The sequence below is a fragment of the Ochotona princeps genome, chromosome 5 (genome assembly GCF_030435755.1).
Source record: "Ochotona princeps isolate mOchPri1 chromosome 5, mOchPri1.hap1, whole genome shotgun sequence".
Classification (NCBI taxonomy): Eukaryota; Metazoa; Chordata; class Mammalia; order Lagomorpha; family Ochotonidae; genus Ochotona; species Ochotona princeps.
This window is the reverse complement of record NC_080836.1, coordinates 97,048,947-97,075,028: the sequence shown is the minus strand read 5'-3', so window position 1 is coordinate 97,075,028 and position 26,082 is coordinate 97,048,947. Positions and strand designations below refer to the sequence as shown.

General features: G+C 42.2%; 1 protein-coding gene across 9 annotated transcripts in view; it reads left to right on the top strand.

Annotated features, from left to right (window-relative positions):
* DOCK10 (dedicator of cytokinesis 10) overlaps positions 1 to 26,082 on the top strand; it is a 271,550-nt gene that overhangs the window by 135,244 nt on the left and 110,224 nt on the right. For all 9 annotated transcript variants that reach the window (XR_009245506.1, XR_009245507.1, XM_004576766.4 and 6 more), the window contains exons 3-4: positions 8,333 to 8,422; positions 24,455 to 24,537. Coding sequence is in view for 7 of the 9 variants with exons in the window: in XM_004576766.4 (XP_004576823.2) it covers positions 8,333 to 8,422; positions 24,455 to 24,537 (173 nt within the window). In the remaining 2 variants the exon portion in view is untranslated. The remainder of the gene's footprint in view (positions 1 to 8,332; positions 8,423 to 24,454; positions 24,538 to 26,082) is intronic.

Here is a 26,082-nt window from a genome sequence, read left to right as displayed (position 1 = left end):
GATTACTTGAGTTAAGGAGCAGTGAAAGTGACTGAATGAGTTTAGATGCAGAAAAATAGGGGAAGCCTGCATATGGTTCATTAAAGACATATAGAAACTCAAATACCTCAGTTCTTATTTTGTAAATTTAGTGTTGTTTCAGAATGAAACATTTAAAAGGGTGTGAATTTTATGGCATGCCAGTTGTCTCAATATTTGTTATATTTTTAAAACACTTTTGTAGCTAATGAAGTTAAGATAGAGCACAGAAGAATCAGCAAAATAAAGGTCCACTTTGCAGTAGTTCATTCTTTAAAGAAAATATACTGCGGGAACATGAAGAACTTGTGTCTTTGTTACACTCTCTCCTCCAGAAATGTAGTGTGGTTTGCTTCTAGATAATAAGACACACATGTTAAATGACTAGCTGAATTCATTGGCCACATTGTCTTGGAGCCTAAAATATTCCAAAGTTAAGCTATTACACAGACACTAAATCAAGTTGAAGGAAGGATTGTTTCAAAGAAGCTTGCACCTATACTAAAGCTGAAATTTGGGGGGGCGAATGAAGAAAGGGAAGGGTTTTCTGAGAACTGCAGGGTCGTGGCGAAAGCCCTCCATAGGAACAGACCTTGTATGGCCACAGGTGTGTGGGAGGCCCCTGGAAAGGAGCCCCAGAGAGTGGGTTCCCCTGAGTTAGCTGGGTTGGGACCTCCTTTGCCCCCCAGGAAGTGTTTCCCACCCAGCAGGTCTCTCCCCTGGGCCTTCCTGGGTCGTGAGCTCAGACTGCAGCTTCTGGGCCTTTGCTAGTTGTTGAAACACTTTGTTTCTGTTAGTACTTGCCTTTTCCCATATGAATATTTGGGATCCTCAAAAGTGAGACACAAAGAAATAAAGGAATGAAATGACCCAATCTGAAGTTCAAGAATAAAAATCCCTTCACTTTTTCCTTGCTTGCCTTTGGGAACACCAAGAGCCATGCTTGAGAGGATGATGACGAAGCTGATGGCGAAGCTTCTCCAGCAATATAAGAAAGCAGTTTCCCATCAAGGCACAGTGAAGGAACTCCGATGATAGTCGCACATATTTAACAAGCAAGTAAAAGAACCAAACCAGTAACACTCTTCTGAGTTTGCTAAGAAACGTCTTTCAAGAAGCGAATGCAACCATATGAGTTTTTATTACAAAGCAGCGTCTGCATCTCTGATAAATTAACTGATGATCACTTCCAAAGATGTAGTTGCACCAGAACACTTTGTGGTGAGGTTGCTGTCTTCTGCAGCCTGGACAGATAGGTGAACAACTCATTTTTGTCCTTCTTTTTAAACCGTGCTGGCCTCCAGTACTGTCAGAGGAAGCTTGTCACAGCCCCAGGGCAGGAAAAGCTGCCTTGTTTCACACTTGACAGTGGCCTTTGGCCAACTGAGAAATCACCTCCATGTGCTTGGAAGGAAGTCTCCTGTAGTCACTGTAGCGAGCAGAATAGTGACTGCGATCAAACCACAGAGACTACCCACTCCTGGGCTACAAGAACCGGAAAGTGACAGGATGCAATTGACTGGGGCTTATCGTCACAACCTTGAAGCTATAAAAACGGGGGCGGGGGGGGCGCCACATGCAGGACTTTTATGACAATTTTTATTTCCGAATGCCTACTCTCTGAACAATTGGCCCCTGACAAAACTCTTACCACCAAAAGAGGAGCTGGGCAGAGTTCCAGTACAGTCTCATGCTGTTGAGCTATACGGGTTGTCAACCCCCGGGTTTGTAAAAGAGAACAGGAAGTCTGTTGTGGCCAAAGCCATTTGTAGTGGTCTGAAAGTATCTAATTCTCAGAAAAGAAATTCTTTGTAGCCATATTAATATCCCTGAGAGCTATGATTCTTCATCATGTTTTCCTGCTTATTTGATTAACTTCTTTTTGCCACAGTGGAAACACGTCAAATATCTCAACTGAGTGGATGCGCCACAACATTCACAGAGGAACCTTTAGGCAGTCCTTTGGCTGCTGCCTGTGAATGTTCCTGCTCCTGAAGCAACACGGCCGAGATCAGTAGCATGTAATAGGAAACATACAAGCTTTGTCTACTGGTACAAGACACATGGAAGACTTGCAAACATAGTGTGAAGTGTTCTTTGATTTAGATTTATCACGAGATTCCATGAGAGTGATTCAGCTCTTGTTGTCCTACTTAGTAGCAGGCCAATGTGATTTCATAAACTCCCTGCTTGTGGCCTGGGAAAGCAGTCCAGGATGGCCCAAAGCATTGGGACCCTGCACCTGTGTGGGACACCTGGAGGAGGCTCCTGACTCCTGGCTTCGAATCAGCTCAGCTTGCGGCCACCTGGGGAGTGAATCAGCAGATAAAAGATCTTCCTCTCGATCTCTTTTCCTCTCTGTGTATCTGACTTCCAATAAAAATAAATAAATCCTAAAAAAAAATGGCCTTGATTTCAAGCCATATTTTTCTAATGTCCATGAGAATTAGAGTATTTTAGGACAGCTATTTTAAAAAAATTTCTTTATGTCTATTGGAAAAGCAGACTTACAGAGAGGAGAGACAGGGAGAAAGGTTTTCCATCCACTGGTTCACTCTCTAATGGCTGGGGCTGAGCCAATCCAAAGCCAGGGGCCAGGAACTTCTTCCAGGTCTCCCACGTGGGTGCTGTGTGCCAAGGCTTTGGGCAATCCCACTGTGCCCTCCCATGCACAAGCAAGGAGCTAGATGGGGAATGGAGCAGCTAGGTCACAAAGCAGTGCCTATTTGGGATCCCAGCACTTGAAAGTAGAGGATTAGCCAATTGAGCCAGGCCTGACAGCTATTACTGAAAAAAGAAAAGAATGCAATAAAACAATACAAGTCTCTAGGTTGAGAAGGAGAAGGATGAGTCTCTTCCATTTTATTTGTAGAAAAGTTTTATTATATAACCTTAATAACAGATTTTTACTTAGAAAAAATAGCTAATGTTTCTGGTAGACTGTAATCTGTAATATTCCCTGGAAATCAGTCAGGACCTACGGTATATCTTGGAATTATCTCTGCAATCAGGAAGCAATAATCGAAATCTGGTATTAATCCACACAGCTTAATTTAGGCAGATGCTTAATCTTCAAGTCTGTTTCTTTACTGTAGATCTTCGAAAGCAGTGAATAATATAAAAGAAGCAACTTTAAAGGAGGAAATTAAAACTTATTTTAAAACGGCCAATGCAAAGAACAGTAGCAGAAGTGGCTTGGTCACACTTTATTCTGGACACAGTCAGCCCCTGTTCCATCTGTGCGTGTGGTGGCTTCTTATGTCTGCATTTGTTTAAACTGGTCGTCACAGCTCTACTCAAATCTGTTCATACAGCTGGGGACAAATTCTGGGGCGTTGGCCCCGGCGCTCAGCCAACAGCTATTTTCTAAGCTGAGTAGTTTACCATATTGCTGTAAATAGAATTTAACATTCTCATCAGTTTTATCTTCTATTCTTAAGATTTGCATGACTTTTTTCCTCTTTCACATTGACTGCACTCTTGTTTCCTAATGTGCACATGCTGTGCACACACACACACAGGCACACTCATCCTTCACACACATACAGACATGCTCAGACTGGCACACTCCGCACAAGCAGGTGCATGTGGTCTCTCACAAGCCACATGCAGACGCACACGCTCCAGTACATGCTCGTGCATGAGCCCACACATTTCCCACACAATCATCACACAGACCACTCATACCGTGTACCCAGCCACACATGCTCATGCACAGACCACACACCCATGCAGTCCTCACACCAAGAACACATCTGCGTATGCGCACATACTTGGTAAATACAATAAACAATGCACCCAGACTTTTTTTATTATTATATTGTTGACAATCTTTACATAGTTAATTACGGTAAAAAGGTTCAGGGGGTACAGGGAAGTGGGTAAGACTATTATGTCCATATTGTTTCCTTCATGTATCAGAGGTAAAGGGGGATATTGAGGGAGACGCCCCATCTAGTTTCCCACCCACCCCAAATCCCGGATGTGGCGCATGCTCTGAGATACTTGCTCAAGTGGTTTTAATAGTTCACCAGTTATGAGTCGCTGCCAGTTTCACCACTCCCAGCTCGATGAGGTCATTGCAGAATCCATTGATTGACACAGTCCATCATAGAGTCTTCATTCGCCCAGTATTCGCTGCCAACATATAGCTGAGGTGGTTGATTGACTTGTTCTGTCCTCTGTCTTTTCTTGGCTAGGGTTCTGAGTCCAGCAGTTCAATTGGGCAGATCCCCAAAGAAACTTTGAGGTATTCCCAGACCAGATTCATGTATGTTCTAGCAACCACAGGGCCTGGCACAGTCCATCCCCACGATCAGCTGGTGGTTGCAATTGCTGGGTTGGTTCTGTTTTCAGTCCCGACTTGCACTGGAACCAGTGGGTGTTGCAGTCTAGCCTGCTTCTGCCCAGCACATACTCGGCTCTTATATCAACCAGTGGGAGCTGCAGCCTAGTCAGGGCGACCCACAATAACCCCCACCAGGCCCACCCCCTACCCTGGTTTGCCAGTATGTATAGCAGACTAGTCCAGTCTGTCCACATCCCTTTTGGCTCTTGTATTTCTCAGTGTGTATTAAAGCTTAGTTCTAACTAACCAACTCAACTATCTAGCCCTTAAGGATGTTGTTGAGTGCCTCTCTGTCTAGCCACCCCAGCCCCTGTCCTAGTTTTCATGCCCTCCCGTGGGAGTAGTGACCCAAGAGGGGGGAACCCACTATTTCCCTCCCGGGTCTCTCTCAGTCCCGGTTTATGCACTCTTCAGGTGGTTCCGTGATTTGACTTGACAGAATTAGCCCCCAGTGCCAGGTTCTGCCAGCTGATGTTGCGGCTAAGCCCAAACAACCCTCATCCACTCTAATTTATGCTTGCACCAGCAGGGATAATCAGCCCAGCCTGGCTTTTCCCTGATCTAGTCCCCATGCGGTGCACAGGTGTTGTAGCCCTGCTTAGTCTGGTCTGTCCCCAACCCAACCAACCCTCTCCAGTGGGAGTAGCTGCCCGGTGAGGGGACCAGCCCCTTAATCCCCCCGCTGGCTCTGCCCCTCCCTTCCTGGTTCTCACGCGTGCTGGTTGGGTGCTGCAGTCAAACCCAGTATAGGCAACCTCACCCTGGCATTCCATATTGTGCAGTGGTTTAGTCGCAACCAAACCCGGCCCGACCCACACTCCGTTCTGGTGTTTGGATTTGCCAGTGGATGACATGTACTGATTCAACTTGGTCTGCCCCTGACCCATGCCAAATGTATGCCAGTGGGAAACTTTTCATGGCCTATTCTGGACTGTTTCCTGTCATGCTTCTTGTGCTTACCTACAGGGACTGTGTCCTGCCAGAGGAGTTGCCCAGGCACCTCCCTCAGAACCTCTCCCAGTGCCAGATTTTGCGCATACCAGGGGGTCAATGAGTCAGCCCTACTCAGTTCACCTCCTGTCCTAGCAGGAACAGTGGCTTTTCCTAGCTGGCTTTCACCCCATTCTGGTTCTTGCTGTAGGATGTTTCAGCCCAGCCATGGCTCGTCTATACCCACGTACAGCTCACACATGGCTCAGTAGGGGTTGAGACCTAGCCTAGTCAGTCTCACATCTATCCTGGTTCTCCAGGACACCAGACGGTGTTGGGGTCTGGCATGGCCCGGTGCATCCAATCCCAGCCCACACTAGTGCCTTGGGAGTCTACAATTGTTTCCTAGTTAGAACGCAGCCCCCATTCCAGCACACGTGCCCCTTGGTGGGAACCTCAACCCAGTTAGGGTGTCCCCTTGGCTCCCAAACTGGGCCTGTTCCTAGCCGTAGATCACACGCCTGCCAGTGGTTGCTCTGACTCAGTTTGTCTCAGTCCCTCATTTGTCCTGGCCTCTGCCTTAGACACTGTGGCTTAGCATCCTTAACTCAAGTAGACCAGTAGGTGCAAGAGCCTAACTCGGCATGACCTGTGCTCCATCCTGGCAGGCCCGGGCACAGCTCACCATGAGCACATGGTGGTTGGAGTCGGGATCTGAGCAAGACGCCCCATCCTGTGGTCCCCCAGCAGCCTCCCGACTGCCGGAAGTTTAAACCCTCAGGCCCAAGGTCGCGCCACTCCCCAATCCCGTTCACTGCCCAATGAGAGCGGTGGGTGTGTTGCCCCAAAGTTTCAAGCCTCTGTTCCTCAATAGTACCAGGAATCCTGTCGCACCTACACTAAAGTTGGCCCTATTGGAGCCTGGCTGCGTGGCCTAGCAAAAGTCCTCACCTTGAACTCCCCGGGATCCCATATGGGCGCAGGTTCTAATCCCAGCAGCTCCACTTCCCATCCAGCTCCCTGCTTGTAGCCTGGGAAAGCAGTCGAGGACGGCCCAAAGCCTTGGGACCCTGCACCCGTGTGGGAGACCCGGAAGAGGTTCCTGGTTCCTGGCATCGAATCGGCGCGCACCGGCCCGTTGCGGCTCACTTGGGGAGTGAAACATCGGACGGAAGATCTTCTTGTCTGTCTCTCCTCCTCTCTGTATATCCGGCTTTCCAATAATAGTAAATCTTTAAAAATAAATAAATAAATAAAATAAAGTTGGCCCTATTGATGGGTATCCCCAAATAGCTATTTCATACTGTAAAAACCTCAGAGCTCGCCACCGGGCGGCCAGCAGACAGAGCCTGGCACCACTTGGTGCACTGGCTGCCCAAAGCTGAGGACTAGCCCACGGCCTCACGGCCGTGGGTTTGGCCTGAGTCTCCAGCCAAATTCCACCTCGTAGGGGCACCTCCTGCAGCCGCCACCCTGCAGAAGTTTCAGGCCGCCCCCCGCCCTAAGAATGGAATTCACCCGATTGATACTAGGTTAGAGCAATTAAGAAAGCAGAATTTCCTGCACTTGCTGAGCTTACATTAGAATTTAACAAAAAAAAGATGTGGAAAAAAATGTGAGTCTAGGATTAGAAGAAAAGAAATAAGGGGATGATGCTGTCCATGGTGGTGGAGTTGGCAGCAATGACTGTGAACTCGGAAAACTGAACTTCCTCACACCATTTGTTACTCATCTCCCAGAAAGGATGGGTTTTGACATTCTCATCTGTTCCAATGATTAACCAGACGAATTTTCTTTACCTGGAACAGTTTAAAGATCCTGGCCTGTGCTTTGGCATCCTGATGTTTCATTTGTCATTTGGGGGACACACAATAAACTCATTGTTTCAGTATTTCCATAACCACCAAAAGGAACTTAGCAAAGGGAGCTGATGCTGGTGAAAGATTTCTGCTTTATCAAGGCATCTTCCACTGCCTGGCTCAATGGATCTCAAGATACAGTTAAAGCAAACAACTAGCTCTGGCGTTGTGGCTTAGCCGGTGAAGCTCCTGCCTTCATCCAGTCCATGCAGTACTAGCATCCCATGTGGGTACAGTTCAAGTCCTGACTGCCACACTTCTGATCCAGCTCCCTACTAGTGTTCCTTGAAAGACAGTGGGAGATGGCCAAGTATTTGGACCCATGCACCTATTGGGGAACCTCAGAGGAAGCCCCTGCCTTTTGTCCTCTGGCTTCTAACTAGCCCAGTTTCAACCGTGGCAACCAGTTGGAGAGTAAATCAGCAGATTAAAGATTGCTATGTGCTTGTCTACCTCTGTCTTTGAAAAAGGTAAATGAAAAAGTAAACAGTCTGTGGAATTCTGCTTTCGATGTTTTGTTTAAAGAAGTACCTTATGTATCCATTCATGTATATTCATTAACTACAGAGTAGTTTATTTAGCATGAAACTTGAAAAATATTTTGCTATTTCCAAGAAAAATGGGGATGCCAAAAACATGATCTATTTTCTTCCAAGTCCAGATTTTTACTGAGCATTCTTTGTTTTCTGCCAACCAACTATACCTTCAAACACAAACACACAGAGACAGAAACTCCTCAAAGGACTGACAAGTTTAGCCTGTCAAAAGCTTAATTATAATAGAATTACAAAGGTGCTAATTTAAAATTTTTATCCTTACTTCACATTTGTTTTAAAATAAACAGTAATAGCAGTTTTAAAAATGCTTCCAGTGAAAAGAAGCTAAATTCAAAATACATATCTGTGCATTTGCCTAAATGTTTGTTCTCCCCAGAAAGGAAAACTAAGTTTCCGATTATGAGCTTCCCTTATCAGTCACTGAAATAGTGTTAGGAGTGGTCACTCAAGAATGTCAACCTTCTCTCCTAGAGATTGAATGGGTAACAGCTGTGGAAGTTTCTCTCCCTCTTGTTCACCCTCAAATGCTGTATTGAACAAGAACGTTGCTCGTGCTCCTGGCAGGGCGGCCTTCACAACACTTGCGAGAGTGTTTAACTTCTTTCTCTTGCTGCTCGCAGACAGCCACAGTGCCCTGGGACATCCGAACATTGTACTCCACCGTCCCTGAAGACGCAGAGCACAAGGCAGAGAACTTACTGGTGAAAGAGGTAAGCATGAAGCTTCTCGGGCTTCCGTCTGGGGAAGGTTTGCTGCCCGAGGAGTTCTCAACACGCTGGCAGGTGGCTGTCTTCCCCGCTGTCCTGACCGGTTGACGTCTGTGGTTCGCTCTCCTGCTCCCCGTCCCTCAGTTTGCATGGGTGGCTGTTCAAGATTTCTAACTTAAAATTCTGTGTGGAGAAACCATAAAGTGAACTTAACAAAGTTTGATATGATTTCACTGATTTGCACCCAGTTTGGGGAGTGACCATGTGAGAATTTTAGAGTTTCCCATTTTAGGGATATAGCTTGCCCTCACAGAACCGGAAATTTCACATTCATAGATTCAGTTGTGAAACATAATATTCCGGAAAAAGTGTACTTGTACTGAACATGTATAATTTTCTTGCTATTAATCCCTGAACAATATATTATAACAACTATGTATGTGTATATAACACATTGTCTTATGTAATAAAAGTAACCTAGAGGTCTAAAGTCATTTAAAATATGCAAAGGGACTATATAAATTATATGCAAATGCTCTCTGATTTTGTGAAAGAGTATTCCAAAAACTTCATGGGAAATAGTTTTTAAAATACTGATTTTGTGCAAAAATTGTGAAATCTATGCTTCGTTTATCCCATAATGCACGTTTCTGTGAACTTTTGGATTGAGCATCGGCAGGTTTGGCTGTTCGTAACCCAAGAATGATGCTTACAGACCAAATGATGAATGGAGATAGTGGATGGCAAAGCCCTGTGGATAACTTTGAAATAATGAATGAAATCTGTGTAGTCTATACACCTGCCACAAATGGGTGTCTGAGAAGACTGCAGAACAGCTTCTCCCTCTGACCGGAAACCAGGCTACTTCGGGCAGGGTCTGGGTCAGCTTCAAGTGTGTTTGTTGAATAGATGAAATGAAGCCATGCCAGCCTTTACAGAAAGTGCAGTGATGATATCCACTGCACAGATTCCAAACGCAGCCTTTAATACGGACAAATCGGCATATCCCATTTAGGATTTAATTAAAGCTGCTGCATTTCCAAAATCTTTTTCTCAGCTCTTCAACATATCTGACTTAGTCATATACATATTAATGCTAATCTAATTGGCATTCATATTTTAATATTGAATTCAGTTCATCATCTGCCATACACTCACTTTTTTTTTTCCAAATTCCATTATTACCTATTTATGTCTGCTATGCGGTTGGTAGGAAAAAGAAAAAAAAAATCCATAATGATAGTGTCAGACACTCTGTGATACTTTCTGAAATACAATATGTTATCTTCATTACTGACATCTATTATGATGTTTCAAAAAGTACCTTTTTTAGTCTTTTGAGTGGTTGCAAAACGCTGGCTGTCCTGTGTGGTCATATGCGTAATGTGCCTAGTGCTGTAAAAAGTTTTCAGCTTTAACTCATCGCTGCAGTAGAATTAACTGATTTTCATCCCGTACACCCATGCTTACATTTCTGGTATAAACTCTCTTTTAAATGGTACGATAACTCTGCTACCTGTTTTATTCCAGTTAATGCCATTGTATTCAGACTTTGCGTTTGTATCTGAGGTGAAGTCTTACTTTCCGTAGACATTACAGAAATACAAGCTTTTAAAAAATGAACTGGAACTTCCTACATATTTTTTATGTCTTGGAATTGCAGAATTAATAAGTACAATAGAAAAAACCAAGTCTTGGGGGGAGTCGCATGCACACGGAGATGTGATGTTTTGGGGGGAAAGGTGGTACTTCAGGGTCGCTGAGAAGGCTGGCAGCTCAACAGAAAGCACTCACTGCCCGGTTTGGAAAAAGCAATGAGGCTTCTGTCTCATGTCAAAGACATGAATCCCAGAACAATAAACACATAAACTTTTAGGGCCAGGTGTTACAGCTCTCCATGCTAAACTGCAGCTTGGGCCTGCGTCCCGCGTTCGAGTACCAGTCCAAAGCCCAGCTACTCCACTGCCCGTGCAGTTTCTTCCTGATGCACCTGGAAGGTAGCCAGATACGACCCAAGGACCTGGGCCCTTTGGCCCATCCCAGCTCTGGCTGTTCGGGCCCCGGAGGGCTGAATCAGCACGTCAAAGTGCTCACTTTGTCTTTCAAATAAATAAGCAAATCTTCTTTAAAAACATACATTTTCAAAACAAAAGTTATAAAAATATAGGAAACCATAATAATAATTTTTATTATTAAAAATAATAAAAATTTTAAAGTATGTTTTAAAAAAGTATTATTTTTTTATTGGAAAGGTAGATTTACAGAAGCAAGGAAAGGCAGAAAAACATCTTCCTTCTGGCTCATCCGGCAGGCAGCCAGAACGGCCCACCCTGGGCTGATCCAAAGGAGCCAGGAGCCTCCTCGGGATCTCCCACGCAGGTTCAGGTCCCAAGGCTTTGGGCCGTCCTCGACTGCTTTCCCAGGCCACAAGCAGGAAGCTGGATGGGAAGTGGAGCAGCCAGGACACACACTGGCACCCACATGGGATCCTGGTGCGTGCAGGGTCAGAGGTTTTAGCCACTAGGCCATAGCACCAGGCCCAGAAACCACTTTTAAGTTGAAAGGTAAACAAATTCAACTTAGTAAAAATTAAAAACTTTTTAATGATGGATACCACAAATAAAATCAAAAGCAAATATTTAGAGAAATTTTCAACTCATTGCTTAACATGCTCCCTGACACACATACATACATAGCATGCAGGTTTCTAATATTTAGTATACCATAATGAGGAAGACATTAAAATTACTTTTTTTAGATTTATTTTTTTTTTTTTAATTGGAAAGGCAGAGAGACAGAGAGGAGGAGAGACAGAGAGGAAGATCTTCCATCCGATGATTCACTCCCCAAGTGAGTGCAACGACTGGTGCTGTGCTGATCCGAAGCCAGGAGCCAGGAGCTTCCTCCAGGTCTTCCACGCAGGTGCAGGGTCCCAAGGCTTTGGGCCGTTCTCGACTGCTTTCCCAGGCCACAAGCAGGGAGCTGGATGGGAAAGTGGAGCTGCTGGGATTAGAACCTGCGCCCATATGGGATCCCGGGGCGTTCAAGGCGAGGACTTCAGCCACTAGGCCACGCTGCCAGGCCGTGAACTGGGCAACAGTTCAAATTAAGAAACCCAGTTTTCCAGGAGGCATGCATATTTGCTGAGCCTCATTAATTCTCATGGAGATGCAAATTAAACAAAAAATATACGCAATTAATTAAAAATTAAGAGCAGTCAAAAAGGAGAAAAATGCTAGTATGTATATCATTTAGTCATGATGAGAATATATGAAAGAAACATCATCACACAGTGTTTGAAATACAGATCTGTATCTTTCCCATCTGTAACTCATAAGAATGTCTAAATATCACTTGAATAGGCACATACATATCCTAAAAACTAGCACGAATACACAAAGAATTACAGACATGATAGGATTGTTTGATATATTAAATTTTTTTTTACATCTGCATTTTGTAGTAATATATAACCCAGGTAGCATACAGTAAATGGATGTGAAATATTTTACATAGATTAAGAGAAAAAGTAAGACATAAAAGTATAGTGTGATGTCACTAAGATAAAAAAAAATTGCCAGTGTACACATAAATGAGTTTGATTGAGTCTGAAAAATATTGAAAATGTACCATCAAGCTTTGCACATTGGTTATCTCAAGTCTGGGAACATACGGAAATAAAAGAAACTTTAAATTTACGTCACTTTTTTATTATGTTGGATTTGGTAATTTAAAATATTAACAGGATAATTAAATTAAGAGGATTTGGTAATTAAAAATATTTGGAAACCATTGGAATATATTTTTCAAATATTGCCAAAATGGAAGCAGCTCAACCTTGGCTAAATTTGTTTACAAAAGTCAAAAAGCAGTATCATTCTTCACGTTATTAGGTAGTTAGATAAGAAATGACTTCAGGGTATATTTTTATTATTTTCATACGATAATGAAAAAGTCATAAGGAGCGCTCAGAATCTCATGTTCTTCATGACTCTCTATGTGGTCCTTGTGTGCCACTCGAAGAAGTCAAGTTCATCTGATGTAGTCCATTTTTCACCACTTTGCTTATTTGTTTATTTTTACTTGCAAGTCAGAGTTACGTGGAAGAAACAGAGAGATCTTCCATCTGCTGGTTCATAGCTCAGATGGCCGCAAGGGCTATAGCTGGGCAGGTCTCCCTCTGGCTCTCACACATCAGCACAGGGCCTCAAGGCCTTGAGCCAATCTCTGTTGCCTTTCCAGGCCATCCTTAGAGAGCTGGATCGAAAGTGGAGTAGCTGGGACTTGAATTGCTGCCCATATGAGATGCTGATGCCACAGGCCAGGAATTACTTGTTATACCACCACACTGGCCCCGTTCTTCAGCATTTTTAATGTAACTACTATGAAGTTATAAATATTTCTGTAATCTTAGAAACTTCCCATTCCGTGGTCCCTTCGCTCATTTTCTGTGTAAATGACTTCTGTGCCGTTCAATTTTTCAGCAGTTTCCTTTGGGTTGTAGAAATTGCTTTCTCAGGAACCAAGCTTCTTTCTGATGCTGTCTTCCATTCTGGGAGAGTTGTCATGGTAGCCAGGAACAGCTTGACCCAAGGACTTGCCTTGCTGTTGTTACTTGACCTGGGGAGGAATCCTTACATTCCCTCTTGCTCTCGGTTTAATTCCCTTACTAGTAGGCCTTCTTTTCTCACTCCCACTGTCTGCTTCTCACTTCCTCCCAAGAACTTCTCCAAGGAGAACCAAAGGGAAGGTGCTTCTTAGGTCCTGCCTGACTGGTAGCCTGAAAATCCCAGGACAGAACACCCAGCTCCCATCAGCAACATCAGTCAGTCTTTTTCTGTCTCATTTTACTCAGCTGATGGAATTAAGGGAGAGAAATCTAGAGGCAAGCATAGAAAACTATCTGATTTCCTGATTTTTTTTCAGTATCACTAGCAGTGAAAACACTGAAATACATTTGTTTTAACGATGGAGATACAGGGGAGCCTGGACCTTATAGCAAGGGAAGAAGATAAAGACCCGGTTACAGATGGTAACGGAGTATAAATAGCCAAACCTGACAGCACAGATAAAGTGTTCATCATGAAAACTGGGTTGAGGCTGACAAATGACTCCAGAGATCTGTGCTGGCAACAAGTCTTGGCCACAATTTGCCAGTAGCAGCTGCCCTTGACTGAATGCTACCTTTTTGCCTGATACAGACCCTTGTCGCAATTATGAATCATAGTGCATCACTATCATCCTCTTTGCCTCCTGCTGATAAAGAGATTGAAGTTGCTTTCTCAGCCAGCATCTTCCAAGTAGGAACAGACAGATCCAACATGACACCTGCCCGCCAGCCCCAGCCTCTGAGTACTTGAGACAGCGCTGACTGCCAACAGGTGCAGCAGCCCTCTAGAAGAATGACTTCTCTCAGTCTTCCCCTTCTTGGTCTCATTGTTTTTGAACAGGTGATTCTGTGGACCACACTTTAAGAAATGTTGACTGGCTCGGTGCAACCCATCAAGCCAGCGGTGAAATGTTTTTATTGAGGTCTATACGATTTTGTAGAAATACTGCTTAGGATGTCATAGCTACTGCACTAAGCAACTTTCTGGCCCACCTTGTGCTGCAGTGTTCTGTTGGCTTCTCACAGGGTGACCATGAAAGATACTAAGGCTGCTAGGCAACAGATTGGCAAGACTAACATTCCCAGCTCAACAACAATTTCATCTCTCAGTCTCTCTCTCTGACAATTCTCAGCCTCCTGTGAAAGGCTTCAGTGTTCTTTTCCAAGGAAATCTTGACTGACTTCATATTTTTAAGGAGAGTTACATAAAATGAAATGTACCTTCCTTTTCCATTTTACCTGTTTTAAAATTTCCGTTAAAATAATTGTTGAAGTCTGCATTTTCTCTTAAATGTAAGGTTATGGATTTCTCCCATGGAAGCTTAGGTTTATTTTACCTCTAGGAAGACAATCCATAGTTGATGTTAACAAGTCACAGTTTAGCAAAAATTGCATATATAGTATATTTAGTATTATATATATATATGTATGTATATATCATGTGTGTGTTTAAGCTCTCTGTAGTAACTAGAACCGAATTTTACAGCCTAGAAGACAAGCTCTGAAGGATGAACTAACTTACACAAAGTCATACACAACCAGAAATCCAGCTCTGCTCTCTCTAGTTTTCCACTTCACGTTCTTACTTATTTTATGGTATGTGCCCTTTGATGAGTTCCTTTAAGCCATGTGGTTGGCAGCGCAGCATGGTGAGCGACCCCACTGCTCACAAGGCAACAGTCTCTAATTCCAAGAGCCTGTTAACCTTGCTTAGTTTCTTCACCTTTAAATAGGACTATAATAATGCTTCCATGACTGTGTTTCTGAAAGTAAAACTAGCGGTGGAACACGAATACTTGGCAAATAGCCGCTGGAGAGCATCACCTTCTATCTGATCTGTGTGAGTGGCTTAAAGTCAACATCTAGAACCATTAATCAAACACTTCCGTGATTAACCCCCCCCCACTGTGGGCCTGGGGGAAGAGTCAATTACAGGGCCCTATAAATAGAATGCAGACTTCCTGAGCAAAACTTTCCCTTTTCATACACACAAAGGATGATATAAAGCAGAAACTCAGCAGAGTAATTAAAGCTAAGTTCTGGTGAGAGGACAGTTCTAGGGCTAAAGGGCAAAGTGCGTTCAAGGGGCGCCTTCCGTGGAACCTCAGTACTGACAGGGTACCAAGGTAGCAAGTTCTTCTTGTTCTGAGAACAAAGTCCTCTCTGATTTCTGTAAACCAACCCGGCTGCAGAAGCAGGACAAGCATGAAGTGAGGCACAAGTATCGATTTCGGAAATACAAGTCTGACTTTGTTGGAGGCATGAAGCATTGAAGACTCAGGAAATGTGGGAGGATAGAAGCAAGTATCTGTAGACATGCGTGCCTAAATACACAAAAACTGCCGAGTCCAGCTGCAGCTGAGTTCGGAGCTCGAGAAGGGTGCGTGGAGTCGGCGATAAGAAAAGACACGGACACTGCCATCTGGGGCCTTCTACAGCTCAAGAAGAAGCTGTCCCTTTTATTTACTCAGACGCATCACAAACCTCTGCACAATCGTTTAATTGTTCTATTTTTACTCTCTTACTATATGGGTATGCACAGATGTTTGATTATTTTATTTTTTGTTTCATGGTCACCAAGGTGCTCTTAAAAAAAATTCTGTAATTTACTATAATCAGTTTCTTTAAAGCAAGCCGTTATTCATTCTTCAGAAATAGCCATTAGGTGACAGCCAGAACTCCAAGGCCAAAGCACAGATGGTTACCTACTAGTCAGTAAAACATTCCTACTACATTTTATTTTCACAAGTTATCTATCAGTGGGAGAAATACAACAAAAGAGAAAAAACATAAAGATCCAAGACAAAAAGTTTCAAACATTAAATCCCACTACAACTGTAGGCTCTACAACCTCATAAACAATCAAACAATAATCCAAAGTATATCTCCATGATGTTAATAAAATCGCCCTATATTTCCTCTAGTTAAAGAATTATAAAAGTGGCTAAAACAACTACATTTCTATGCTCTAAAGAGTTGCAAGGACAGGCTAAACTTTAAGGTCACAGTAACTATATTTTTTGCCATAGCAGTTTCCATTCATATTCCCATCACTTCCGTTACTTTGTAAAATTCTTATTAAGCCGTTTCCCAGAAGGCATGCTGTATGTTTGGGCCAGATTTCAGGGCAATGGGTAGGCACACAATAAGGTGTCCAGAAATGGTATGGATATTAATACCAAGCCAGGAGCCAGAACTTCCTCTGGGTCTTGAGAGCGCAGGTCCCTAGTGTTACGTTCCCACTTGAGAGGCTTGTGAGAAGGATCGCTCTCCTGCAGTGGAGACGGAGTGGTCAGAGAGGCTGAAGACAAAGTTTTATCTCGGGAGAAGCAAAGCTTGTCTGAACGATGGTGTTCCATGCCGAAGGACCATGGTAGGGATTCTTGCATTGGCTACTCGAGGTCACTGGCAGTTTTTAAAAGAGAAGGCTCAGAAGCTGTGAGCACAACGTGGTTACAGTAGATTGAACTCTGAAGAGATGCAGAATGTGTCAGCATGTTGTTGTCCTGTATTCTTGTTTGTTTTTAAGATTTATTTATTTTTACTTGAAAGGCAGATTTTACAGAGACAGAAAGAGAAGGTCTTCCATCTGCTGGGTTACTTCCTATATGGCCATAACAATCAGAGCTGAACTAATCCCAAGCCAGGAGCCAGAACTTCCCCTGGGTCTCCCATGTGGGTTCGAGGTCTTAAAAACTTGAGCTATCCTCTGCCGTTTTCCCAGGCCATGAGCAGAGAGTTGGATGGGAATTGGAACAGCCGGGACATGAATCGGTGCCTATATGGGATGATGGTGGCAAAGGTCAGAGGGTTAGCCTACTGTACCTCCACACTGGCCCTAACAAAAAAGTTGTTATAACCACAATGCCTTTGTTTAATATATTTTATAAAAAGTTTAAATATCATATGTAGAAAAATGTGCTCTCAAACTTGACCATAAGTAAGAATGGTGTTCAATGCACAATGAGGTGGAGAAGAGTTACAGATTTAATACCGTGTCCTGATGTTAAATGCTGAATCACACTCATGATTCTGCTGCCTTCATTACACAGCAACCCCAGCAGAGTAATGGTGATGCTTCTTGTGCTACTTCTAATTTCTGTGATACGATATCAATGCCTAAATTTAAGTTCCGCAAGCATATTTGGAAACATGTCGCTACAAAAATTTCTCAAAATTAAAAACATAATATTATGTCCTTCCTTAATAAAATGAATGTTGGAAGCAAGCACACAGCCTGGTGCTTAAGACACCCCATCCCACGTTGGTTAGCTGGGTCCAGTCCTCACTTCAGTGTTTGAATGCAGACCCCAGCGGAAGTGATGGTGGCTCAGTGCTGAGTTCCTTCCGGTCACGTTGGAGATGGTTGCTAGCTTCACACACAGCCTCTTAGCCATTGGGAGATGAAACAAGATTTCTCTCTTTTTCTCTCTCTATCTCATCTTTCTTCTCTTCCCATTATCCCTCTCAAATAAATAAATTAAAAGACTTTAAAGTATTACCTACAAAATGAGCGTCAAATGGCTTTTGTTTTCACTAATAATGTCTTGTTTATAGTTCAGACACATCTCATTTTCAGCTTTTTGGAAGATAAATTTATTAGGTTTATTTATTTTGTGACTTTAAAAAAATCAAAATATACTATATTTCTCTGGCATATTACTTTGTGTCTATTTTACAAGTATTGCTATCCTGGCAAAATAAAATTAGTTCCTTTAATTTTCTTAATGCTAAACATACAAAAACACTAAAGGTAGAAAAAAAAGACATATAAAAATTGTTTAAGGTAAATCCAGAGAAATTTAAGTTGTGTAAAATATAGAATGGAAGCGTGTTGAAAAGAAAGTGGATGTGTGCTTTGCATTAACAGCAGTGAGGAAATATATTTTTTAGTCCAAAAATCCCTAGAATAACCATCTTGTTTCCAAATATGGAAACCTGTTCCAATTTTAAATCAGCTACCCTTTCTCCACAATAAAATCTAAAATGTTTGGCAGTGAGTGAAAACACAAAAATATACATCGGAGACCTTGGGGCTTATAAATAGAAAAAGAACCCATTTTAAGTTCAATCCTAAAAATGTTTACATTGAGCCGTAACACAGGTATTATACCCTACAAGGCAAGAGTGGTTGGGTGGCAAAGTTACCAAACTGCTTTGGTACCGTCCATTATTCTCATCATGACAAACTACCGGTGAGATCTACCTGAATTTAGTCTATGCTTCCAGGTCAAGTACAGCTGTGACTTACAAAAGTCTGATATTGCAGGTTGTTGAATTACCTTAACAATACATTTTTCGTGTTTTTTGATATGTAATTCGAAAAGCAGGGTAATAGACAAGCATGCAGGCTGGGAGCTTGTGATTAGTGACTCTTGTTTAGGTAGCCATGGCTGAGGTCAGAATCAAGGCTCCTGACTCATGAACCAGATCCCAGGGGCATCCTCCCAGATGTGGACTCTGTCAGGAAGGAGGGATTGGGAGCTGGGGCCAGGAATCCTGCTCGGCTTCTGTGATGATGGGACAAGTGCTGCAGGACACATACCCATTCCCCAGAGAACAGATGTTGAAAGAAAAGCCAAATATTTTGGTCAGTTTTCAATTTACTGTCAACCACATCTTCATAATAACCTTAGCTCATATGAAGTGATATTTTGAGGAATTAAATCAAAATCAAGGGCCCGGTACAATAGCCTAGCGGCTGAAGTCCTTACCTTGCACGCACCAGGATCCTCTATGGGGACTGATTCATGTCCCAATGGCCCATAATAATAATAAATAAATAATCTTTAAAAAATCAAAATCAAAATTTGTTAAACAAGATTGATTTGCAACATTGAGTCTAACTTGTATTTACAATGTATATTTTTCTGAGCTTATTATTTTTGCTTCTTCCTGAAGAATACAGTATGAGATTTTTCTTTAATTAGGCAAAAATTATTTTTTTAAACAATTTAATGGAAAACTTAAGGTGACCCATTTGAAGAAAAATACATTTTTGCTTTCTTTTTTTTTTCCTTAAAGATTCACTTATTTTCATTTGAAAGGCAGATTTCCAGAGAGACAGAGGGAGATTTTGCATCCACCGGTAACTCCCCAAATGGCTGCAACAGCCAGAGGTGAGCGCATCTGAAGCCGGAAGCCAGGCACTTTTGCCAGGCCTCTCACTTCTGCAGGAGCTAAGACCGTAAGCCGTCCTCCACTGCTTTCCCAGGCCAGAAGCAGGGAGCTGGATGGAGACTGGAGCAGCCGGGGCATCACAGACTCCTCCATCCACTGCTGGCACTGCAGGTGGAGGATGAACATGTAACACCACTATGCCAGCCGTCCGAGTTTTTTCTTTCTGTCTGTATGGTTGATGCACTGAATGACCAGATGTCCTGATTTGCAGATGTGGTTACGTGTTCTCGCTGCTGACTGAGAAAAATGGTATTTCCCTTTTTTCTGAAACATCTTAGTGTGGGCACTTGATCATCCAGAACCATTAAAAGCAAAATCTGCCTAAATTCACTTAATTTTGTGATGCCGTGTTTTTTAGCATTTATATAATATTCATAATTACTTCTAACTTTATGATGAATGGCATGAGTATGAAATTACCACCATTATTTGACAAATTCAGAATTAATCCCAATGACAAGTGAGAGCTGAAAGCATGTACCTCTTGCATTAGTCTTTCTGGCAAGAAACTAGTTATATAATTTAATAATCCTCTGTAGCCAGAAGTAAAGATAATTTTGCATCTAAAAAGCCATTTGTTATATACTTATTACCCTGTAGCCAGACTGTAATAATCAGCTCCCTTAAGAGAAGGACAAATTATAGTGCCAAACCTTATTGCTATTTGTGATTTGTATTGATGCTAATGATTCCCTGAAGAGGAAGAAAAAGGCAAAATTCACACTATTTAAGGGTGTCCTTTGTAATCGCCCCCCTTTCCTAACTATTTAGATTTTAGAACCATCCAACTGCATCTTTAGTCATTTCTAAAGGAAGGGGACACAGAGGAATGTGTTTCCCTAACACATACATAATGATCGTCCACTATGTATTGAAACCCCATGCTGAAGTTATATGTTCTTTTTTAAAAAGGATTTACGTATTTTTATTTCAAAGGCAGATTTATAGAGAGGAGAGACAGAAAAGGAAAGAGCTTCCATCTGCAGCCACAGTGGTAAGAGCCAAGCTCATCCGAAGCCAGGAGCCTGGAGCCTGGAGTGTCTTCCAGGTCTCCCATGTGGGTGCAAGGTTCCAAGGACTTGCATCATCTTCCATTGCCTTTCCAGGTCCTAAGCAGGGAGCTAGATAGGAAGTGGAGCAGCTGAGACATGAACACCTCTATGGGATGTCAGTGCTTGAAGGTAGAGGATTAGTCTGTTGAGCCACAGTTATATGTTCTTTTGAAAGGTGTTGTCACTACGAGTGAAAAATAAGAGGTAATTCCAGTTGCTAAGGCACACTGTGTGAAGGCAAGACTCGAAGGCTCTCAGTTCACGGTCAAATCCATGACAAAGACCACGCCACAGCGTCACTCATGTGCAGTCACAGAATCTACATGGTAAAGGAACAGCATTTGTTCACCTCCTTGAGTCGCCTGTTATTTTCTTAACACTGTAGACCCAAGTCTCTCCTGTAGACAGTCTGGTTCCGAAATTTTCACAAAAGCCCTGAGCAAAGTTGACTTGCGGCATCCTTTTTATTGTCTTAACACTTACAGGTAGAGGTAAAAGACATAAAAGTAGATCAAGCAAACAAAAGAAATGAATAAACTGTGAATCAGGTCATAGCTGCTTGGAAAAATTAACCAGCTCAGCAAGCTGTTGCTCTGTTACCTTTGGAACAGTCTGCTAGCTTCCATTTCAAAAGGCACTGACGAGTTCACATTTTGGAACAGGTGCTGCTGTGGGCTAGAGAGTCAGGAAGGAAATATGAGAGCAATTGCCCTCCTGTTGCAAGCAGAATTGTCGCTTGGGACTTTGAATTTGCAGCAGATCCCTTCAGCTTGGTTTGTGGACAAAGAGAAACTGTAGTCGTAATTATAATAGCTCTTAATGATCCTCTTAGAGCGACTGAGTGGGCTGGAACAAAGAATAGAAAATAATTTTCTATGCGTAACATTTCCAAAATGCCATAACTATGTAGGAGAAATGGTTATGCATTTGTAAAATGCACTGGCTGTCTCCTAATCAGAGAAACCACAAATTCAGAAGGAATTTTAAATTCTTAAGAATCATCTCATTGAACTGTGATTGTCATCCACACAGCAAATGAATTCAGAAGTATGTTGATGAAGACAGGGGGCTTTAGGAATCAGAAGACCTAATTATCTTTCCAAAAGTCTGCATGTTTTTTAAATCGAGAAAAACAAGTTGTTATTATCAGCTGTTGTGAATATGAATTATGGATTGAGTCAAACTTGCCAGGAAAATGGGATTTATTTGTTTATGTATTCTTCCATTCATTTATTTTTATTGCAGAGACAGATTTACAGAGAGAAGGAGACATGCAGAGAAAGATCTTCCCTCTACTGGGCCACTCCCCAAATGGTCACAACAGTCAGAGCCTGAATTGATCTGAAGCCAGGAGCCAGGAGCTTCTTTCCTGTTCTTCCTCATACATGCAGGGTCCAAGGCTTTGGGCCATCCTCAGCTGCTTTCCCAGGCCATTAACATGGAGCTGGAGGGTTAGAAGAGCAACCAGAAAACACACCGGCACCCATATGGGATGCAGGCACTTGTGGAGAGAGTCATGCTTGCTCCAAAAATGGGGTTTTTTAAAGCAACTGTTAGTGGCAGCTTACTCTGTGCTAGGCAGCTTTCAGCAGTTATCTGACATGATGCTAATGAAGTTGGGATTGTAAAGCCTTTGATATTAGGAAAATTAGTTAATTGAAATTCCAGAGTTCCAAAAAAATAGATTTCAACTTTCCAGTTAGGTCATGTTACCTTTAACACACAAACAGAAACAGAACCAGAAACATCTAGAATGAGAGATCAGATGTGTGTTTGCTTTAAAAGTCTATAATTATCAAACAATTGAAAAACTAACAAATCCAGTTTGTTTTTACAAAGTATAGAATTTGATTGAAAAATCTGAGCTTTTCCTTGCCTTTCTGTTCTGTAAGATGGTAATAATAAAATCCTACAGAGGATTTGTCTTTCAACAGCTGTCTCTTGAGGCAGCAGGCTGTCACTCATTGGCAGTTTTTAGAGGTGTAGCCATTGAAGTGAGTTGCCAAGGATTTAATAGAAAGATAAAAATCAATTCTGGTGTTTACTTGTTAGAGCTATAGATGTCTCTTTGATTTAATAAGTAGAGTTAAAATAATTTCTGAAGTGCATTTGTTTTTCTTTTAAGATCCATTGTTTTTTGGGGGTGGGGTAGAAGGTTACATATACAGGGAGAAAGAGAGACAGAGAGAAAGATCTTCTGTCTGACAATTCACTCCTCAAGCAGCTGCAACAGCCGGAGCTGAGCTGATCCAAAGCCAGGAGCTTGGAGCTCTTCCGGTTCTCCCAAAAGGGTACGGGGTCCCAAGGCTTTGGGCTGTCCTCGACTGCCTTCCCAGGCCAGAAACGGAGCAGGATGGGAAGCAGTGCCGCTGGGATAAGAACTGGTGCCCATATGGGATCCCGGCACGTGCAAGGCAAAGACTTTAGCCGCTAGTCTACCACACTGGGTCCATGAATTGCATTTGTTTTAAGAATAAGTGACTTTTGGTTTTCTTGTTATCAGGAAAGAACACAATCTAAAGGTCTGATATGCCAATGTAGCAGCAAGTTTACAGTCGCTGATCAGATCAGTCAAATCCCTTGTCAGGAAGCAATGGTCTGATGTCTCCTAAGAAAGAGTTGCCACAAATGCGAAGTTCTTCTTTATGTTTGTAACAGGAAAAACTTTAGAGATAAGATACAAGTTCATCAATATTAGTATGTAAAACTTGGTATAAACATAAAACATGGTATAAACATATTACAAATTACTTTATAGTTGATTCAATGAACTGGACTCAAGAGTATCAGGATTAATGAATACCTGAAAACATTGTATTACACATATATAATATTTACATATTTAAAAATAGAAATATGCATGGTGAAAGAAAGAGCAAATCAGGAAACCTGGTGTCTGATAAATGTAACCTTATGTAAACTAATACCTTATGAATATGAAACAGTGTCTGCCCATGTTTTGTCAGTGCAATGTAAGGTGAATAGATCTCGGATTTAGTGAAATCCATGCTGTGTTGGGAATATTCATGTGTGACATGCTTCCATGTCCATGTCAATGGTGGGTAACACAGAGACAGCCCATCCAGCAAGGGCCAGTGAGTGAACCCATGCATATGCAGGCCATTGGCAACTCTGGTCAGCAAGACCATGGTAAAGGAATCCTTTTCCAAGTACACATAACGGAACTATGACGCGTGCGTTCTGCGCGTACCTCTCTGAAAGCTCAGCTCCTGCCCAGCGCCTCCACCCTGCACTTCAGAGGCAGCGCTAAAGCTTCAGAGGTTGCAGCAGCTCTGCACCTGCTCAGCTCACTCCCAGGACTCCATGCTCGCAGGGCACTGACACTGTCACCCTTCATTGATCCACTTACACTAGCGGACAAGATGTTAGAATCTAATTGCTCACAGGCTAATCCCTTAAGTTACACAATTTTGAAACCAAAAGGCATCTTCAAAGTCAACAAGTTCAGTTCCATTTGTTAACCCACAGTCAATGAAATGCCATCTCTGTGGTAGGCATTGGGGAAATATTTGCCATCAATAAATATAAGACAATCAGCCAGCATGTACCACTCTACAGTAGCTGGTTTTACTATGAACTTGTTTATAAAACTGTTTTTGGTCACTTTTTATTCATGTAGATTTATAAAGTTCGAACAATCATGAGGAAGGGTGAGCCTTAGGAGGCGTTAGATAAAGCTGCAAACTCGCTGCAGACTGACAAGATCAATGACATAAAAACAAGCAAGGGGTTGGTTAATGCAGAAAGAACAGGAAGACATGGGCTCAAATCATGGCAAGAGGATTCCCTGAAAATAATAACACTTTCGCTACTAAAGGCTTAAGTCGTGAAAAAGGCTCTCAGAAGGGAAGCCAAGAAGTGAAGATTCTCCAGGCAACAGCACGTTTTGGATGCTTGGATTAGATGATGTTGTGGCTGAGTGCATGGTGTTTTCCTTGATGGAGTGTAATAGAAAGAATATGTTCAATAGTTCCTCCTCAGTGAGTTTGGAAAAGGTTAGATTTCCATTTCACTGGAAAACATAAAATGATTACAAAGAGCAAGCCCCTTACCTATGTTAAAAGCGTTTGTGTTGCCTTCTCAATATGGTTGAATGCGCCTAGAGGACAGTAAAAACTTAATACTGATTTCCTTCATGGCGATTTACATAATGGTCTTTTTTCTTCCCTTCAGGCTTGTAAATTTTATAGCTCCCAGTGGTATGTAGTAAACTACAGATATGAACAATATTCTGGAGACATTCGACTGTTACCCAGGTAAGAACTTTGTGAACAAGTACTCTATGAATTTTTTTCTATGCATAGAATATTTTCTTTGTTCAAGCTCTGCCTTTGTTTATGAATCCATGTGTATTAATCAAGTGTCAAGATACCGCTTATAAAATCTGTAAATGAGCTAAGCTATAGCATTGTTTACAACAATGGATAATTTGTGTATTCACAGAATTTGAGGGTCATTTATCATTATACTTTCCTGAGCTGTCTATTCAACAACAAGTGCAGGAAGATGAAAGAAGAAAATCATAATATGGCCTTAGAATTTTTCTGATAATTTTCTTTCTCATATTTGTCAGTTTTCCATGTATTTTCACATGAGGAGATCAGAAACCATGAAAACAAACAACTTGCAAATAAATGATATTAAGGTAAAAATAGGAAAATGGAAAATAGACGCTTAATTTGCCTGCTGCTTTTTTTAGAGTATAGAAGCCTTAGAAGAGGTGAGCTTGCTTACTTCCTTCCAAATGTCAGCTCCATAGGCAAGCTCGGCTGCCCCTGACTCAGGCGGAAATGTATTCCATGTCCATTTCCCCTACGGAAGTAAAAATTTCCCAAAGGCAAGTAATCTCCCTAAAGAATAGAATTGGAGAAAGCCGAGTAGTTGTTTCACATTAGAGAAACAGATTGGAAGTTTGGTCAGTTTTGAAATATGGCAACCCTGGCTGAGATTAGAGTTTTGCTCCAATTTAAAGAAGTATGTTGAGGTGATACCTGCCAACTAACTGTTTTGTCCAGGTAAGATGAAGCAAATAACCCATAAAAACAGTTAAACAAAAGACAACTTTTTCTTAACGCTTTCCTTAGGTGGCACATTGAGAGGATACTATGAGATGTAATCTTTCAGCAGACACAAGGTACAGAATGAGGCACTGCTTTGCAGAACTTCTTGTGCTCCTAGAAGCATCTTTTCCAGACTTGAAAAGTATTATGCTTAATTCTTGAAAGCAGAATGGAAGGGAGGGATTTTGGAATGGCCTGAGAAGGTGACATCAGAGATTTTTTCTCAAAAAACAGCTGCTACCAGCTCTGTGATCTTAGAAAAATGGTGTCCAGAGGATACAACTGGAGCAAAGGCCTTGAGAAGGAATTCAGCACTTGAGAATTTGATGATGAAGTGGCCTACAGCTAAGAAATGGAGGGAGAACTTAATGAGTTGATACCATGGGGCTTAGGCAAGGGACCTTGGCCATGAAAGGAGGTTAGATTTTATTTTATTCTCATTGTAATAGAAATCCTGGGAAATTACGACCAGGAATGGGATGCTATTGAATTTATCTCTTTAAAAATTCCCATGATCTCGTTTGCAGAGAGCATGGTTACAGAACTAACAATAGAAGAAAATAGAAGAGGCTGTTTCTTTGGGAGTTGCATTACTGTAAAGAGCGAAATGGTATTCATCTAAAAGAAAATCTGGTTTTGAAGTATTGTACATTGCGTTCCACCAAATCTGTGAGCACTCTGTGAGGCTCAGGTCACTCCTGGTGTGTAATCTCGTGTGACTTAGTCTTGCAAAAGTCCTAC